The sequence below is a fragment of the Oryctolagus cuniculus genome, chromosome 2, assembly GCF_051225735.1.
Source record: "Oryctolagus cuniculus isolate XC-2025 breed Fujian yellow rabbit chromosome 2, ASM5122573v1, whole genome shotgun sequence".
Lineage (NCBI taxonomy): Eukaryota > Metazoa > Chordata > Mammalia > Lagomorpha > Leporidae > Oryctolagus > Oryctolagus cuniculus.
This window is the reverse complement of record NC_142868.1, coordinates 68131169-68149184: the sequence shown is the minus strand read 5'-3', so window position 1 is coordinate 68149184 and position 18016 is coordinate 68131169. Positions and strand designations below refer to the sequence as shown.

General features: G+C 49.4%; 2 protein-coding genes across 45 annotated transcripts in view; one reads left to right on the top strand and one right to left on the bottom strand.

Annotated features, from left to right (window-relative positions):
* Positions 1-5527, bottom strand: part of LOC149127805 (DNA-directed primase/polymerase protein-like) — a 44733-nt gene extending 39206 nt beyond the window's left edge. For 24 of the 33 annotated variants that reach the window (XR_016229023.1, XR_016229027.1, XR_016229024.1 and 21 more), the window contains exons 1-2: positions 5333-5505; positions 1286-1344 (exon numbers count right to left, since the gene is read on the bottom strand). The gene's annotated coding sequence lies outside the window, so the exon portion shown is untranslated. Of the gene's footprint in view, positions 1-1243; positions 1345-4411; positions 4553-5332 lie in introns of those variants that run through there. The other 9 variants (XM_089325659.1, XM_089325658.1, XR_016229026.1 and 6 more) reach the window with 8 other exon arrangements.
* Positions 4845-16187, top strand: LOC127485792 (long-chain-fatty-acid--CoA ligase 1). Of its 12 annotated transcripts, XM_089325692.1 has the most exons (8): positions 5669-5806; positions 6479-6605; positions 7802-7874; positions 10350-10438; positions 10994-11110; positions 13253-13354; positions 13466-13537; positions 14533-16187. In XM_089325692.1, the coding sequence occupies exons 4-8, from the start codon at positions 10367-10369 to the stop codon at positions 14671-14673; spliced, it is 504 nt and encodes a 167-aa protein (XP_089181818.1). In that variant the 5' UTR covers positions 5669-5806; positions 6479-6605; positions 7802-7874; positions 10350-10366; the 3' UTR covers positions 14674-16187. The 12 variants fall into 12 exon arrangements, with proteins under 12 accessions (XP_089181821.1, XP_051685146.3, XP_089181819.1 ...); XM_051829186.3 differs by lacking the exons at positions 5669-5806; positions 6479-6605 and adding an exon at positions 4853-5163; XM_089325691.1 differs by lacking the exons at positions 5669-5806; positions 6479-6605 and adding an exon at positions 4887-5025.
* The last annotated feature ends 1829 nt before the right edge of the window (positions 16188-18016 follow it).

The window sequence follows — 18016 nt, the reverse complement described above, 5'->3', positions numbered from 1 at the left end:
GGTTCACCCTCCAATGGCCGCCACGGCTGGCACACTGCGGCCGGCGCACTGCGCTGATCTGAAGCCAGGAGCCAGGTGCTTCTTGGATGGAGTTTTACAAGCAGAAAAGTTGTTTATCAGAAATCTTTAAATTCTGGCTTTTCCATGAAACAGTACCGTGACCTTGGACAACATAATAAAGCTTCCTGAATCTTAGTTTAACCAAGTGCAAAATGAGAATCAACATCATCTTCAATACTTTATAAATTTCCTATGAGAATGTGATAAAAATGTGTCACAAATTACAAAGCCTCATGTATACGTAAGTGCTTTTTGTATCACTATAGTTTTTATTGTAACTATTGTATTCCATCAAGTGCTAACTACCTGGCTCAGCTTGTGCTGCTACCTTTGCTACTGCTCTTGTATTATTTCTTAATGCAGAGTTCATGAATAGATACCAACATGCATTTTTTATTTTTCTTTTCCACTATTTTTGTCCATTTCTCTTCTTCTCTCCCAAAATAACTTTTATTTGGGAAAACAGGTGTAATGAAAGAATTACAATATGGCTAGTTTGGGGTGTCTATAGTAATGGCTGAATTTTGCTTCCATATGATACTTATATGCTAGCCAGGCCAATGTAAGGGAACCAGGCAACATTTTTCCCGACTTATCTACAAAGGAAAAAGGACAATGTATTTTAGAACAGGAAGAAAACTTCCACTGTAAATTTAAAAACAGCCACAAAACACTGCTGGTTTTCCCCAATAAGAGATGCCATCTAAGCTTGCTCTCACACTGACTTGCTTTGTCCAACGTCACACTGACAGATATGAAGCAAGCAGAGGTTTAGTAAGTGACTGCATCAGCTTTGACTATCCGGGAGTCTTACCCTGAAACTGTCATGCTATAATTCTAATCTCATAGAAGATTAAAAGCAATATGGAGTAGAACCAAGAATCCCAGCCAATAGCCACAACTATCAAATATGTCAGTTAAATCAGTGTGGATGATCCATCATTTGAACAGGATGCATGAGTCAACTCCAGGAGAGACCCACAGAATTGCCTAGCCAATCCACAGAACTGTAACAAAAATGTAGCTTTTTTTAAACCATTAAGTTTGGGAATGATCTTTATAAAGAAATAGTATTTGAGAGTTTCTCTTCATTAACATCTATCATAATTTACTTGTGTGAAAAACATCAGGTGTTTTAAAGGGAAATACATAATAAAGCATTTAAGAGTGAATTTCTATTTACCTTTGGCAATGCCTTTCTGTTTAGCAAGTTGATAAACATTACCTTGAATTTTAGCAGAAAATTTTGCAGCAACAGAAGTTCACTGGCAAATGATATGGTCCCTAAAAGGAAAAATAGAATCCCCTTGAAAGGTTCAGAAAGGAGAGCAGTATCAGACCTTAGAATAAAAGGCTTAAGATTCAGATTTCAAATCTGACATCTACCATAACAGACCCAAGATTATTCTTAGTTATACCTAATCCATATGAAAATTATAAGCCAAGAAACAAATTCTAAAGGCACTGATTTAAAGTTCACAACAGGTATGCCTCAGAAAGGAGTATCATTTCCTGGATTGAGGAGATGGGCAATTTGTTACCAAGAAACTGCTTTAACTTGTCAATGGTTCCTTTTCATAAAATAGAATCTGAATGTTCAGTTACTCCAATTCACATATGGATAAAATACCACTGTATTTAGATAAAGCTAATTGAGAAGTTGACTTTCTTTGAAATTTACTAGTTTTCATACAAATCTGATTACTCAGTGAAGAAAGTAAGGACTGGATGTGATCATACCTCAATCTAATAGGATCTAACCAACAACTATGAGCAACCAAGTAGATGTTCACACCAAGACACTGAAATCTTACTAAGAAAAAAAAAATTAAGATGTATTTATTTATTTGAAAGCTAGAGTTACAGAGAGAGGGGGAGAGGCAGAGACCTTCCATTCACTGCTCCACTCCCCAAATGGCCACAATGGCTGGGGCCGGGCCTAACAGAAGCCAGGAGCTTCACCCAGGTCTCCCACGTTGGTAACAGAGGCTCCTAACATTTGAGCCGCCTTCCACTGCTTTCCCCAAGCACATAGGCAGGGAGCTGGATTGAAGTGGGCCAGCTGGGACTCAAACAGGCACTCATATAGGATGGCAGCATCACAGGCACTGGCTTTAACCCACTATGTCACAACACCAGCCCATTACCAGGAAAAATTGTTGATTTTGTAGAAATCTTTATATGACCACGCAAATGTGTCAAATGTTGAAGTCCTGAAGTCACAATGGAAAACCAGTTTGACTCACTGGACTGGGGAAACCATAAGCATCAACACAGATATAAAGAAAATGAGTTCAGTACACATCGTACCCTCTGTGTCCTTTGTGCAGCAAAAATTTTAACAGCTGGGGTGAGGATCAGAAGACAACTGGGACTTGAGCTATTCACATAGGAGGTTTGAATGACAGAAGCAAAGGAAATGGAGAACAGGAAGGCATCTGGCATTCTGATTTGGCACTATCATATTCCTCATCCCCACCCTCCGGGAGCCTCTCACCATGTTAGCAATGCTTTTAATTCCTGGTGGAGAAAGAGTGCTGTCTTTCCTTTGTATGATTATACATCCTAGTTCCTATTCACCAGGGACCATAACTATTTTTGTTAAGTTTGCAACATCCAAAGGGAAATATATTTTTTAAAAGTAGGCTTAAAGAGCTCTATTATTTCTTAACATTATTTAACCATGTTGGTTACAGATTTTACAACTAAAGGTGGTCTAAGAAAAACAGCTGCTTAGTGTTCTTAGAGTACTAGTGCGGAAAGGGGCACAGGTGATGAAGTGGAGCCCTGGTTGCCCGAGGTTAATGCCCAGACTTGCCCAGCTGGGACCTTCTATGGTCTGGTTCTCAGAATCAGCTGGACTAGGGGCGTGTGCTTTCTATCACTGGCTTCCAGGAAGACTGAAACCCACCTGGCCACGGTTCCCCCAGCCCAGTTCTTCCAGTTCCTTGTTCTCGTTTGTTTACTCATAAGTTCATCTCTATCCCCCAACTCCAACTTCTCCCTCTATTTAAGATCAGATTCAACAGTATCTTGTGTGTTCTGGTATTATTACAGTTCTATTATTTATTAACATTCTGATATTTGAAAGTGTTTTATTAAGTATGACTTATAGTGTTGCTTCTACTGCTATCATATTCATAAGAAATATGTGATTGAATTTTTCCAGGATGGCGTTGGGGTGCTACCTGTAACACTGGCATCCCATATGAGTGCTGATTCGAGTCGTGGCTGCTCCACTTCTGATCCAGCTCCCTGCTAATGTGCCAGGGAAAGCAGAGGAAGATGCCCCAGGTGCTTGGGCCCCTGCCACTCATATGAGATACCCAGATGGAGTTCCAGGCTCCCAGCTTCAGCCTGGTCCAGCCCGACTGCTGCAGCCACTTGGAGTTACCAGCGAAATGAAAGGTATCTATTTCCCTCTTTCCCTCCTACTCTCCCTCCCCCTCTAACTCTGAATTTTAAATACGATCTTTTAAAATATTAATTTTCTGTGGGGCAAGTGTTGTGGCACAGTGGATGTCACCCATATCCCATACTGACGTGCAGGATCAAGACCCAGGTACTCCACTATCCAGCTGCCTGCCAATACACCTGGGTAGAAGCAGCTGATGACTCAAGTTCTTGAGTTCCAACTACCCAGGTGGGATACTCAGATGGACTGCCTGTCACCTGCCTGGCACAGGCCTGCCTGTTATAGCTATTTGGGGGGTGAACCAGTGGATTATGATCTCATTCTGTCACTCTTTCACATAAATACTGTTAAAAATTAATTCCATAATGAACTTACAGTAATTTTAATTGTATGTTTACTTCTGGATAAATTAGAGGGGCTGGTGCTGTGGTGCAGTGGGTTAATCCTCCATCTGCAGTGCTGGTATCCCATTTGGGCACCGGTTCTAGTCCCAGCTGTTCCTCTTCCAGTCCAGCTCTCTGCTAAGGCCTGGGAAAGCAGTACAAGATGGCCCAAGTCCTTGGGCCCCTGCATCTGCGTGGGAGACCCGGAGGAAGCTCCTGGCTTCGAAACGGTGCAGCTCTGACCATTGCGGCCATCTGGGGAGTGAACCAGTGGAAAGACGACCTCTCTGTAACTCTACTTCTCAAATAAATAAAATCTTTAAAAAAATTAGAATGACAGAATTTTTTCTTTCTTAGCCTTTATGCCTACATAGATGTAACATATCTAAACTCCTCAAAAACGTCTCGTAAGGGTTAAGAAAGCACACAGGGATGTATTGTTCTTATCCGGTTACTCTTCCCTATACTCTGCACAGGAGCTTTCAACTAAACAGCACAAATGCCCAACTAATCATCCTTACAGCCTGCCCTAACCTCTCACAGGGATACCCACTCCTACTCCATGGCATCACTCAAGTCCTCGGAGTACACCCCGCGAAGACTAAACCCCTCCAGGACCAGGTCCTAAAGCAGCTTGTACTTCTGTCCTGTTTCCACCGAATCAGCGACAGTGCCCACTCGCTGCTCCTGGGCCGGTCCAGAAGCCCTCCTGCACCCGGAACGCCCCGCGCGGCCTTTCTCCTCCCCTTCAAGGTCGGGCTCACGTTCTGCCACGCCTGTGAAGAGGAGCGGCTGCTGTCAGTCATCAGACATTCCGCCAGCCCGTCTCACTGTAACTTTCTGCAGGCTAAGTAAACTAAAACAACTCCCAGGAAGACAGCAGACAGCTGGCGCCCATTTACCGGAAGCATCATTCTGTTACGGGTGGGGGGCGGGGGCTCATTCAACCACACCTGCCCCTGCGCCTGCCCCCAGTGGAATCCCCGCCCGCCACAGCGCTCAGCTCCGCTGCAGGCACTCGTCGCCCTGACCCCAGCAGGGAGTCAAAAGCCCAATTTAGGCCGGAGTTTAACTCCCGCGACTCTCCCCTTGGCCTAAGGAAAGGGCTCCACCTTTTTAAGCCCTGGTGGGGACTGGAACTCTTCAAGGGCCTGTCGCAGCGATACAGTAAGAAAATGGGATGGGGGGGGGGGGCACATATTTCTGCGCCTCAAAGACAGGCCCTGACTGTAGCCCTGACAAATGGCTGATCTGTGCTTGGCATATCACAGAGCTGTCGGAATCCGCCGCAGAATTTGCGCTCAGGTGTGTTGGTATATCCTCCCGTGAAAACGCGTCACAGTTTGCATGCAAGTCTGAACCGAGCCCCGGACCCAAAGGAGGCCGCGCCCCAGGAGGGCAGGCAAGGCGTCCGATTTAGGGGCCCAGGAATCCAAGGCCGGGTCTCGGGGCATCTGAGGGAAGCAGAGATTACCAGCGCGCGTTCCGGAGCTCGGAGCGGGAGGCACCCCCGGCCTTGTCGGCTTTCTCTGTCCGTTTCTGGGCCGGGCGCGGCCTGCGAGTCTCCGGCGGCTTCTCTCCGACGCTCCCAAACGCGGGAGGAAGCCCGGGGTCCGCAGCTGAGCGCGGGAGCCGGACTTCAAACGCGGCGCGGAGGCGGGGCCAAGGCGCGGGGCGGGGCGGCTGCGGCGGGGAGGCGGGGCCAAGGCGCGGGGCGGGGCGGCCGCGGCGGGGAGGCGGGGCGCGCCGAGCCTGGCCCCGAGCTGCACTCGGAGCGGCGCGGGGCGGGACGTGCCTGCGAGAGGAGGAGGCGCACGAGCTGAGGGGCGGGGCGGGGCGGGGCAGAGGGGGCGGGGCCAGCTGCCGAGCTCACCTCCAGCTTCGGCAGACGGCGGAAGCTGTGTAGACGTGGAGCGAGGCAGGTGCTGCTGGTTGTGTGGAGACTGTGGTGAGTGCAGCCCTCGCCCGCTCTCCCCCAGGCGCCACCTGTCCTGGGCCCACTCCCTCCGCCCTCCCACACCCTGCGCCCGCCTCGGGGACGCGGCCTGGTCTGCAGCTGCTGCGGGGAGCCGGGAAGGATGGGCACGGTCTGGCAGGCGGGTCCTTTGTTTTGCTGCGGCGGCGGTTGCAGGGGAGCGTTGGGCAGGGAGCCAAGACCCAGAGAGGGGAGGCCGGGCAGCGGGAGCCCAGCGGGCGGAGACCCCCGCCGGCCCAGGGGCGGGTGAGGGAGGGCCAGGAGGGAGGATGGGGCAGGCGGCTGGATCCGGGAGCCAGAACCCGGTCCCGCGCCAGGAGGAGAGTGCTGGAAGCCGGGCGGCCAGGCTGGGGCACTGGGACCCTAGAGCAGGAGGCCCGGCCGGGAAGGGTGGGAAGCGGGGACTGCAGGCCGAGGGGTGGATCGCGAAGGGAGGCGGCGCGGGTCAAGGGTGCCCCGAGGGCTGGAGGCGAGCGGTGCAGACTGTGAGGCGCTTCCCTCAGGGCTGTGCCTCCTGCTACTGGGGCGAGGGCTTGGCCTCTGCTGCCTTCTGGGTCCGGGGGCCTAGCTTTTCTCGGATTGACTGTGTGGTTTAGTTCTTACAGAAAGCTCGTTTCAAGCCCTAAACGCCAATGCCTTTCACAGCTGAAGGCTTTTCCTGAATCCTTCCGACTCATGCCTTTAGCCATGTGGCCCTGTTCTGAAACCCCTCGGCCATGCTCAGACCACAGAATCCTGCATTCCCGCTCTGACACATCCAATTTGCTTATGGGTAGGAATCCTACTTCAGTTCTGTTCTCATTAAACGGCTCAAAGGAAGACTTCCTATTATACCTTCCTTTCACACCTGGCATTTCCTAACAGGGATGTGTCATACCCCCATCAGCGGCTTGTTTTCTCTTCCCTAGGAGATTGTGAGCAAACTCCATGAGGGACTGACTTTATGGATCACGGTCTTCCTTATTGCCATTCACCATATCCAAGGCGGGGCACGAGTTGAGCGCCTGCTCATACACTTGTGTTTTCACTAGAGCCTTATGCTTCTTCAGTAATTTGGCCCTATCTAGAAAATGTAGATGTTTTAGGATTACTTAGCAAATTATGATCAAAGCCCGTGCATTAGAAAAGAATGGCAGAGGTGAAAGGAGTATGGAGTCACTGTTACATGAATATACCAGATGGCAGAGGAGATGCTAAGATGGTTAGACAGCCTGTTGTCAAGATGTGCTTGGCCGCTTCTCTAACCATGAAATAGAAAGCTTAAATCATCCTATCAGAACCCTATGCTGAACTTTAGTTTTGCTTTCCTCTTCTGCAGAAGAGTGCTTCTGAAAGTGAGAATGAGTTTTAATGAATGAATCTCTCCAGTTCTCCCTACTCCCTGCCTTGTGTACCTATCTTTTTCTTGTTTGGAGGATATGTTAATACTAGAGGGTTTAGGGACATAAACGTATAAACCTTACTTATCCTAGGCAGGGAATATGTGTTGTGTCCACCATCTGTGTTATTTTTTCCAGGGTAAGGCATAAGATAAGCCTTTAGAGACAGGCATGGGGTAGGGGAGTGGTCCTGAATGATACATGTACTTGCACACCAGGCCAGAAACTTACTTTAAAGGAGTAGGCAAGACGTGGTGCAGACAGGATGTGTAAGGCACGCCTGTGACCTGACAAGGCACGTGCACTCCAGGGCAGGCCGTGACCTGCCACGTGGGGCTTCTCCTTTGCTGTGCACAGGAAGTGAAGTAGAAGATGGACGTGGACAGGCAGTTGTTGTGGGAGCAAGGGTGTTAGGCTGCTGCCATAAGGCGTGTTGTGCTCTTGGATAGACAGTCACCAAGCAGAGAATTTGAGAAGAGACTTCCCAGACAGCCATCACTCAGCAGTTAGTGGCACTTAATCACTTGTGCACTTTCAGCAAAGGTAAGGCTCTTGCTTGCTAATCGTCTTTCCTCTCTTGGTGACACAGTTCTATGAAGGCTACGGACAGACCGAGTGCACCGCCGGGTGCTGCCTGAGCGTGCCTGGAGACTGGACAGCAGGTGAGACGGCGGGAGCCTTTGCTGCAGTCTTACTATGCTGATGAGGTTATTGGAATGGTTGGGAGTTGACAGACCGATCATTGACTGGTTCATTGAAAGAGTTGAACAAGTGCTCTGTCCCACATAATTAGGCCGCGGGGCAGACGGTCCTGGAAGTCGGGGAGCTGGGGAAAGGTGCCCTGTGGCTGATGAAGTTTTGCCCAGCTCTAAAGCCACCCCCAGGAAAGGGTGCCCTTTGCAACTGATTGAGAATGTCCGGCCCAGCAGAGCGGAGTAATGAGTTAGAGCCTCAGTGTTTGCTGGTAGTTTTAATCCACAGCTAGTTATTAAGTTTATACTGGGCACAGGACAGGAGTAAACACGAGACCTTTTTCTCAAAGGGCTATAGGGGGCGGATAGACAGAAGTAACTGCGCACCTGTCCTGGACTAGGTTCTGGGTTGGGTGCTTTGGTGTGTGTTATGGGAGTGCCGTCCACCAACATCCCTGTGATCCCTGTAGGATATGTACTCTTAGCTCTGAGAGGACATCAGGGTGTTGCTTAAATAGGATGTAGTGCATAAGGGCTCACACAGCATTTTGCTTCAGAGCTAGGATTTCAACCCGCATCTGACTGCAAAACTCCCCTGCTTTGCTGTGCCACGTTGATAAGTACATATTCCTGACTTGTTATAAATATGCGCACCATTTAGGAACATAGGTTCTCGTTTTTTTTTTTTGTTTTTTTGTTTTTTTTTTTTTTTTTTTTTTTAGAAGGATTTATTTATTTATTTGAAAGAGATTTTCCACCTACTGACTCACTCCCCAGATGGCTGCAATGGCCAGTGCTAGGCCAGGCCAAAGCCAGGAGCCAGGAGTTTCATCGGGGTCTATCATGTGGGTGGCAGGGGCCCAAGAATGTCATCTTCCACTGCTTTTTCCAGGCTGTTAGCCGGCAACTGGATCAGAAATGGAGCAGCCAAGATACGAACAGGTGCCCATATGGGATGCTGGCATTGCAGGTGCTGGCTTAACCCACTACAGCACAACGCAAGCCCTGGGTCTAGCACATCTCATACCATAATTCTACTGGGGTTGAGGCTCACAGGCCATGAGCCTTCTTCATGGTGTTTAATTTTTAACCCTGGTTCCTTACAGAGAATTTGGAATAGAGATCTCTGTAAGCTAAAATTATTAAAACATAAGAACTATTTATGATACTTTTTAAGAGTTATTTATGTATTTATTCATTTATAAGGCAAAGTGAGGCCGGTGCCACGGCTGAATAGGCTAATCCTAAACCTAGAGGCGCCAGCACACTGGGTTCTAGTCCCAGTCGGGGCGCCGGATTCTGTCCCGGTTGCCCCTCTTCCAGGCCAGCTCTCTGCCATGGCCAGGAAGTGCAGTGGAGGACGGCCCAAGTGCTTGGGCCCTGCACCCTATGGGAGACCAGGAGAAGCACCTGGCTCCTGCCTTTGGATCAGCGCGGTGCGCCGGCCGCAGTGCGCCGGCCGTGGCTGCCATTGGAGGGTGAACCAACGGCAAAGGAAGACCTTTCTCTGTTTCTCTCTCACTATCCACTCTGCCTGTAAAAAAAAAAAAAAAAAAAAAAAAAAAAAAAAAAAAAAAAATGGCAAAGTGAGAAAGAGAAAGAGATCAAGATCTTCTGTCTGCTGGTTCACTCCCCAAATGGCCTCAACAGCCAGGGCTGAGCCAGGACAAAGCCAGGAGCCTGGAACTCCATCTGAGTCTCCCACATGGGTGCAGGGGCACAAGTACTTGGGCCATCTGCTGCTGCTTTCCTGGGTGCATTAGCAGGAAGCTGGCTCAGAAGCAAGCAACAGGGACTCAAACCAGTACTCCTAGTGGGATGCCAGTGTGGCAAACAATGCCGGCCCCATGTGACACTCTCAAGAGTGTATAATATCCATTACTTTGGTTTTTGGTTTTTGGAAAGATAGCTCAAATGAACACCCACTGGCAGGAGACTTAAGGTGGCTGTGAAAACAAGCCTTGTCCTCTTTTACTAAATGTGAATCTGTCCTTAAGGAAACGAAGGCCATCTGATCAGAGCCAGCTGGTGTGTTTGTGAGTAATCAGGGTCCCCTGAAGCTGTACCCATTGTGTCCTTGTTATGGCGAACAGCAGGGGACAGGTCATGGGCAAAGCAGTCAGATAGGGGAGCCAGGTGAAAGTTCTAGAAGGTTTGTTTCCAAGTATTCAGAGTAGCCCTTAAACCGAGCAGCTGAATTACCCTCTGAAGAATGACTCAGTGCATCAAACATTGGGAAATCTCCTAGGAGCGTTTTTGGATGTTTTGTCTCCATGCTAGGGGTCAACTCAGCTAAACTGTTTTACCAGAGCGAGGATGGCCCCAGTTGCACAAACCAGGCATTTCCCGAGCTGCCCTTAATGCCCAGCCTGTCTCTGTCAAGTGGCTGCCCTGGGAGTGCCAGCAGTCCCCATAGGCATAATCACTCTCTCCTTCAATATGCAGGCCACGTGGGTGCCCCAATGCCTTGCAATTTTATCAAACTGGTCGATGTGGAGGAAATGAACTACCTGGCTGCCAAGGGCGAGGGCGAGGTGAGTGGAGCCCCGTGGGTCATTTCCCGCAGTAGCTGCCGTTCCAGGCAGCGCCATTTCCCAGCACGGCTTAGTAGGGAGGTGGAGCCTGTCTGTATTGGCCATCTGCGAGTCAGGCCTCTCCGGGAAGGCATATTTCTGTGGCCTTCTGCAGGGGTGGGGATGGGAGCACTGATGACCACCGTCCTCTGCCACACGCGGTTGGGATTGGAGCAGAGCGGGATGCAGAGACTCAGGGGCCCAGGGCCTCAGGACACATCTCCTGTCTGCTAATTGCCCTGGATACCCAGCAGTTACTGGGGGGGAAGCCTCATGATGTCACAGCCATTTCATCCCCTGTGGGTGTTAGCCCTGCAATTTGACTGCAGCTGAGGTTATTAACAATGGGAACTGGGGCATTGAAGGTGCCTGCAAGACCCTGACGAGAGCTCCCTCTGGTCCTGGGCTTCAAGGCTTCTCGCCAAAGTTTGGGGCACACACACACAACACCAGGTTTCTTTGGAGGAACTGCAGTAATTGTTAAAATGGCATCTTTGGTTGGTTGGTTGGTTTTAGGTGTGTGTGAAGGGGCCAAACGTATTTCAGGGCTACTTGAAAGACCCAGTGAAAACAGCAGAAGCTTTGGATAAAGATGGCTGGTTACACACGGGGGACATTGGAAAATGGTTGCCAGTAAGTTGTCACCTCCCGTGTTCACAGTTTGGTTCCACCGTGGGAAAGAGAATCTCCGGGTGCAGCCCAGCCCGCTGCATGCCAGGGGCACCCTCTGTGTTGTGTTTCCTTTTCTCCTTGTGGGAGGGGCCATGCAGGTTGTCCCACTTCTGCAGGAGGCAGGGTGATGCTCCTAGCAGACTTGTTTAGGGTCTTCTCTCACCTGGAACCCCTGTGTTTAGATTTGATGGTTAACATGAACTCTGGTTGCCACATCCACGGGAATCAAAGTGACCTTTTACAGTGTCCCTGCTCTGCCCTGACACTGGGGCCTGAAACTAGATACGGGGGGAATTGTAGGCTGCCAGGAGTATGCGATGCGCAAATACGTGGGAATAAATGTGTTTCTTTGGTTTGTCAGTTCATTTTAAAAGGGGATGTTTCATGGATTAGGCCAACTGCTGTGAGTTTAGCCGCAGAACCATTTTTAATGTGTTGAATTACAAACATTAAATTGGCTTTTGTAGTTTTTATTGCACATTATCAAATTCATGTAGATTTAAGGTGCTTAATCCTCTGGAATTTTTATTGACTAGAAAAATGCCCCCCAAAATTAATTCAGCTTTCCTGATACCTCGCCTATTCAGAAATGCATTAAGTCCCTCTTCAGGCTCAGAAGGAGCCAAGTGCCAGCTTTGTTTCCTGCTCTGGGTCCGATGAAGGCATCTCCTTGTTTCTCTGGCTCTCAGTTCACTCCTTTTGAAAATGGAGAACTGGCGTGGAATGAGAGAACCCTGGGAACGTCCCAAAAGATGCATTTGAGGGACATACTGATGGCCCCAGGGTAGGGCTGGCTTGGGGGTGGGGTTGGGGTTTTGCTACCTGGCAATTGGCCAGTGTGCTCCTAGGATGCTAGTGAGCATTCCCAAAGTTCTTTGGGGAGTCAGCTGACCCACAGGGCCAGGAGTATCCTCCACAACAGTGGGAGAGGAAGCTGAAATTCGGCCCACAGAGGAAACACGTCTTGACCTTGGCAGTCTCTGCCGCAGAGCACCATGGACGGAGAAGTCTTTCCCAGCTCTGAAGGAACGGCACTCTGCTGGTGACCAGGCCCATGTGGACCTGATTCAGAGGCAGGGCCAGAGTAAAGGAAGCAGGCAGAGCACTGCTCGTTAGCAGACACGCCACTGGGGCCGAGCAGGGAGTGAGCATGGGCTCTGGAGGCCCTTCTCTGGTTGGCCCTGCGTGAGTTACTTCATCTCTCCCAGCCCTGGTTTCCCTCCCCGTGAGATGAAATGATAACGAGCTTCCTTCAAGATGTTGTTGGGATTCAACTTCAGTGCCTGTCAGTTACCTTGTACTGTGTTGTGGTGGATCCCGGGGGCAGCAGCCACACACCCACTCAGAGCCCCCTTCCCTCTCATAAACAGAATGGCACCCTGAAGATTATCGACAGGAAAAAGCACATATTTAAGCTGGCACAAGGAGAATACATAGCCCCCGAAAAGATTGAAAACATCTACCTCTGACCCTGTTTTTTTTTTTTTTTTTTTTTTTTTTTTTGACAGAGTGGATAGTGAGAGAAAGAGAGAGAGAGAGAAAGAGAAAGGTCTTCCTTTGCCGTTGGTTCACCCTCCAATGGCCATCGCGGCCGGCGCACCGCGCTGATCCGATGGCAGGAGCCAGGTGCTTCTCCTGGTCTCCCATAGGGTGCAAGGCCCAAGTACTTGGGCCATCCTCCACTGCACTCCCTGGCCACAGCAGAGAGCTGGCCTGGAAGAGGGGCAACCGGGACAGAATCCGGCGCCCCGACTGGGACTAGAACCTGGTGTGCCGGCGCCACAAGGCGGAGGATTAGCCTAGTGAGCCGCGGCACCGGCCCTCTCTGACCCTGTTTTATATTATACACATGCATGTAAACACATACAGAGACACACACTGGAGGTAAATAAACATTAGGGTTCTATTGGGTTTTGATTTCTAGTGGTTCTTTTAAAACATTAATTGCAGAATTCCTGGTCTCAGCTGCACCTTAGAGCCAGGAGCTCCTCCTGCGGAGAGGGGGCAGACCCTCCCAGGGCTCCGTGAGGCAGAGAAAGAACAAACTGCTGATTGGGAGCATGTGCATCCAGCCCTGACACGACTGGCTTGTGTGGGTTACAGGCGTTTCTCATAGCGATCGTGGTGCCGGATGTGGAGACATTGTGTCCCTGGGCCCGGAAGAAAGGCTTCGAAGGCTCGGTGGAAGAACTCTGCAGAAATAAGGTGAGGCTCAGAGCATGCAGTCTGCCTCTGCGTCCTGTCTTCACGCTCTGTGTTCCTGCAAATGTGCGGGGCCCCAGCAGAGGAAGTACCTGCTTTTTCTTACTTTCTTAGGACGTCAAAAAAGCTATCCTGGAAGACATGGTGAGACTTGGCAAGGAGGCTGGTCTAAAGCCATTTGAACAGGTACGACTGTCACCCAAGCACACGAATTCTTGTACAACAAAGGTTTGACTCAAACATTTTTTAAAACGAGTATATTATAGAAGATGAGGTGATCTAAAGAAATAAATGAGGCGTGAATGATGGTGTGGGTTTTTTAAAATTTTTTATTTTAATTTTTTTAAAAGAGGCAGAGACAGAAAGCTCCCTTCCATTGGTTCACTCCCCAGACCCCCACAACAACCAGGGCTGCACCAGGCCAAAGCCAGTAGCCTCAGTCTGGGTCTCCCACATGGCTTGCAGGGACCCAAATGCTTCAGCCATCATGCACTGCCTCCTAGAGTAGAGTATGCATTAGCAGGAAGCCACACAGAAAGTAGAAGAGCCGGGATTTGAACCAGGCACTGCAGTATGGGATGTGGGTGCCCAGGTGGGGACTTCACCATTGCACCAAATGCCTGCCCCAGAGGGGAGGACTCTTTAACCAAGCTTACGAATTCTTGTTTCCTGCTAGCCAGCATGCAGTCCTGATTCCTCTCCTAGGAGCAGGACCCCTGTGCTTTGTTAAAGACGTGCAGCCTGGCCAACGTGAGGGGAGGGGTTGGGTGTCTGCAAGGGTGTTTATTCCTCCACGGGCCTAGTGTGTTTCAGACTGGGTTGCGTCTGTCCTCTCCCCTTTTTTTTTTTGGGGGGGGGTGGGGCAGGCAGAATTAGAGGGAGAGAGACAGAGAAAGGTTTTTTTTCTGTTGGTTCACCCCCTAAATGGCCACTATGGCCAGTGCGCTGCACCAATCTGAAGCCAGGAGCCAGGTGCTTCCTCCTGGTCTCCCATGTGGGTGCAGGGCCCAAGCACTTGGGCCATCTTCCACTGCACTCTCAGGCCACAGCAGAGAGCTGGACTGGAAGAGGAGCAACCAGGACTAGAACCCGGGGTGTCAGCGCCACAGGAGGAGGATTAGCCAAGTGAGCCGTGGCAACGGCCTGTCCTCTCCCTTTTTAACAGCCTTGTTTGTTTGCAGATCAAAGGCATTGCTCTTCACAATGAATTATTTTCCATCGACAATGGCCTTCTGACTCCAACGATGAAGGCAAAAAGGCCAGAGCTCCGGAACTATTTCAGGTCACAGATCGATGAACTCTATTCCACCATCAAGGTTTAGGGTGAGGAAGAAGGCTCAGAAGAAATGACACACCTCCACCGTCTCTTCTGCTGCTGGCCTTCGTGATGGTAACTTTGACTACAGCAAGCATGGGGAAGGAAACATTTGTGCTTGATTGTCCATTCGGGTTCTTGTCATAGGAATGCTAGAGGAAGTGGAACACTGCCTTACAGTCACCTCGTGCTGCAGGCCATGTTCATGGTGATACACAATTTCCAAAGTGAGCCTTAAACATTGCAAAGGGGAAGCTATCAGTGTGCTAAGTTATTTGAGACTTGCTCCGTGTTACAAAGGTCCACACTCTGTCTGCCTGTTTTTCTAACCGCGGGGTTAGGACTTTGCTCTTTCTGAGATACCTGCTACTGCCTGCAGATTCTGCAGTTGTCTGCTGCTCCGAAGAGTGCAGTGCCCTGGAGGGGAGCCGTCCCCTTCACACAGAACGGCCATCCTGGCTGCCGCGTGTCACAAGAGGACCAGAGGTTTCTTTTCTTTTTTTTTTAATCCCTGCCCCCTTCTCTTCCCATCCCCATCTCCTGTGCACTCCCAAGGCCCTTGTGATTCCTAAGGGGTCCAGAGTCCCCTGCTGGAACGTGAGGTTCCCAGTGACCTGAGGACACGCCCAGCTCTTCAGTGCAGGTACGGACTCTCAGGAGAGCAGCTCTAGGCTCTCTCACACCACTGAATGCACTCAGGCTCTGCTCTCCGGGCCCGCCCCCTCCCTCCGGCCCGCCCCGCCCCAGGGGCTACTGAAAAATCTGCCTTAGACTCTACAGTGAAGACAAGCATTTCGAGGAAGAAAGACTTACTTGGCTCAACCACGCTCAGCTGTGATGGCGAAACAACTGTCCGCTTTCTCTTCACTGAAGCACTCTGTTTGTAATGGCCAACGGATTTCTAATGTGGTTTTCATATCAAAAGATCATGTTGTGATTCACTTGCTTTTCTGCCCCCAAAAAAACTCTCAGGCAAAGCATGTCTTTGAAAATATTAAGGGACTAGATACACTTGGGTACTTGAAATGGACAGTAATAAGCAAATGTTCTTGAATATCATAATGCTACCTGATTTCTATGAAATGTATTTGACAAGCCAAAATTCTAGGGTGTAGAAATAAGGAAAAATCATTTCCTGGGATTAACTTCTCAAGGTTTTGTTTTGTTTTTGTTTTTTAAGTTAATTTGGGAAATTAACAGCATTTCACCATATTGCGAATCTTTGCCACTTTTGACTGGATTGAGCTTTCATTTATACACTTAAAGCAGTTGTTTTTGGATTTGTGAGAGAACATGTGTTACACAAGCACAACAGGGTTTGCACTAATGAATTGTCATTGTAATAACACTATTTGTTAGCCTAACTTCATATATGTATTCTTAATTGCAGAAAGTCAATAATTTGTCACATTGGGGTTTTGAATGTTTGCTTTAAGTGTTGGCTATTTCTATGTTTTATAAACCAAAACAGAATTTCCAAAAACAATGAAGGAAACCAAAATAAATCTTTCTGCATTTGAAGTGAGTGAAGAATCTCTTTTGATGTCTGGTTTAACACCCGGGACAGCTGTGGTGTGCACAGGGGAAGAGGAAGACTGGCCCAGGGGTTCAAATCCCTCGCACCCCGTCACCTTGGCTCATCCAGAGACAGCGACCCAAGCCTCCTGCCAGGGTGTCTGTGGCCACAGTCCTGTATTGTGGAGATGAAAATCACGATGGGAATAAGATGGGTATTTCTGGGAATGTACTTTCTTCTCTGTAAGGCTGCATTTCAGGAGACACTGGCTGTACTTAAGGGTACCGTGGTGAATTGAATCCTGAATTCTTTGCTTTAGTAATTCTCTTACTGTAGAAATATTGTAGAAGATGTCTCTTTATAACAGCCAGCCTCTCTCTTTTCCTCTGTTTTTCCCCTACTCCCTACCACATTCAAGATTATTCTTTTCTGTAGATTTCTCCCAAGCTGGTCATGTTGAAGTCCAACTCCACAGTCTTCCAAGCTGGTCGTGTTGAAGTCCGTCTTCCTCCCTCAAATGCTGTGTTTGCCATGGTGCTGTTTATTTCCTGCCTCTGGAGCTCACACCCTGTGCACTTGTCTTCATGCATGTTCTGTTGCTGCGGCTGGGTGATTTGTGAAGACAAGAGGTTTATGTAGCTCAGGGTTCCGGAGCCTGGGAAGTCCAGGAGCCCATTGCTGGCGTCTGGGAGGGGTCTTCTCACTGGTGGGAGCTCCTCGGGGTCCCGGGGCGGAGCAGAGTGTCACATGGAGACAGATGGCCAGCCTGGCTTTTGTACCACCTCCCTCCCTGGACAACCCATTGATCCATTAGCCCATGAGTGGGTTAACCAGGCTGAGAAGGCGGAGCCCCCGTGACAGGTCACCTCCCAAAGTCCCTCCTCCAGATTCCTCGGGGACTAGTGCTGAAGCCACAGTAAGGCTCTCAGTCCCTCTGCCTCTCTTGTTAGGAAGCCCTTTTTCACCCTCCCCTTCCTCTCTTGCTCTGATGGAAGTGTGAGGTGTTGAGAGCAGGCGTAACTTTCTCTTGCCTCCCTTAGCACCATTAGAAAGTAGAAGATCTCCATTAAGTAAACTCTTTGAACAAATACTTGAAATGTTAAACAAAACTCCTCTTGCAAGGAGGTTGATAATGAGCTGGGGTTCGGGGAGTTTATGGTGAAAGGACACGCGTGCAGTTACCATCCTAGCCATGTTTTTAAGAGGACAGTCTGGTAGAATTAAGTGCATTTACTTTCTGTACTATCATCAGTGCCCTGCATTCACAAAACTCTCTTCGTCTTGCAAAACAGAAAGTCTGTGCTCCTAACCAGCAACTCCGCATTCTCCCCTTGCCTCGGCCCCTGGCGACCACCGCCTGCTTTCTGGAGCCCTGAATTTGACTGCTCTAGGTACCTCGCATAAGTGGGACCTTATCTGTCATTTTGTGACTGGCTTATTTCAGTTAGCACAGTCTCCTCAAGGTTCATCCGTGTCGTAGCACGTGCCAGGATTTCCTTCCTTCCTAACACCAAGTGATATTGCACTGTGTTTATAGCCACACGTTGTTTAGCCATTCCCTCCCTGGGAGACTCCTGAGTTGTTCCTGCCTTCCGGCTACTGTGAATAATGTTGCATGTGCACACTGTGTACGTCTCTGACTCCTTGCTTTCTTTTCTGCATAGACCTAGAAGCGGAGTTGCTGTCTCACGTGCGAATCCTAGGTGTAATTTTGTTGAGGAACTGCCATACAGTTTTCCATAGTGACTATGCCATTTTACATTTCCACCAGCAGTGTGCGAGGCTTCCCACCTCTCCACGTCCACACTAGCACTTCTTGCTCTCTGGGGTGTTT

Excerpts from the sequence above, each read along its gene's own strand:
- LOC127485792 (XM_051829186.3), top strand. The coding sequence starts at position 5,101 with ATGGCTGATCTGTGCTTGGCATATCACAGAGCTGTCGGAATCCGCCGC. Across the intron at positions 7,875-10,349 it reads GCCTGGAGACTGGACAGCAG|GCCACGTGGGTGCCCCAATG; the intron begins GTGAGACGGCGG and ends TTCAATATGCAG. Across the intron at positions 11,111-13,252 it reads ACATTGGAAAATGGTTGCCA|GCGTTTCTCATAGCGATCGT; the intron begins GTAAGTTGTCAC and ends TGTGGGTTACAG.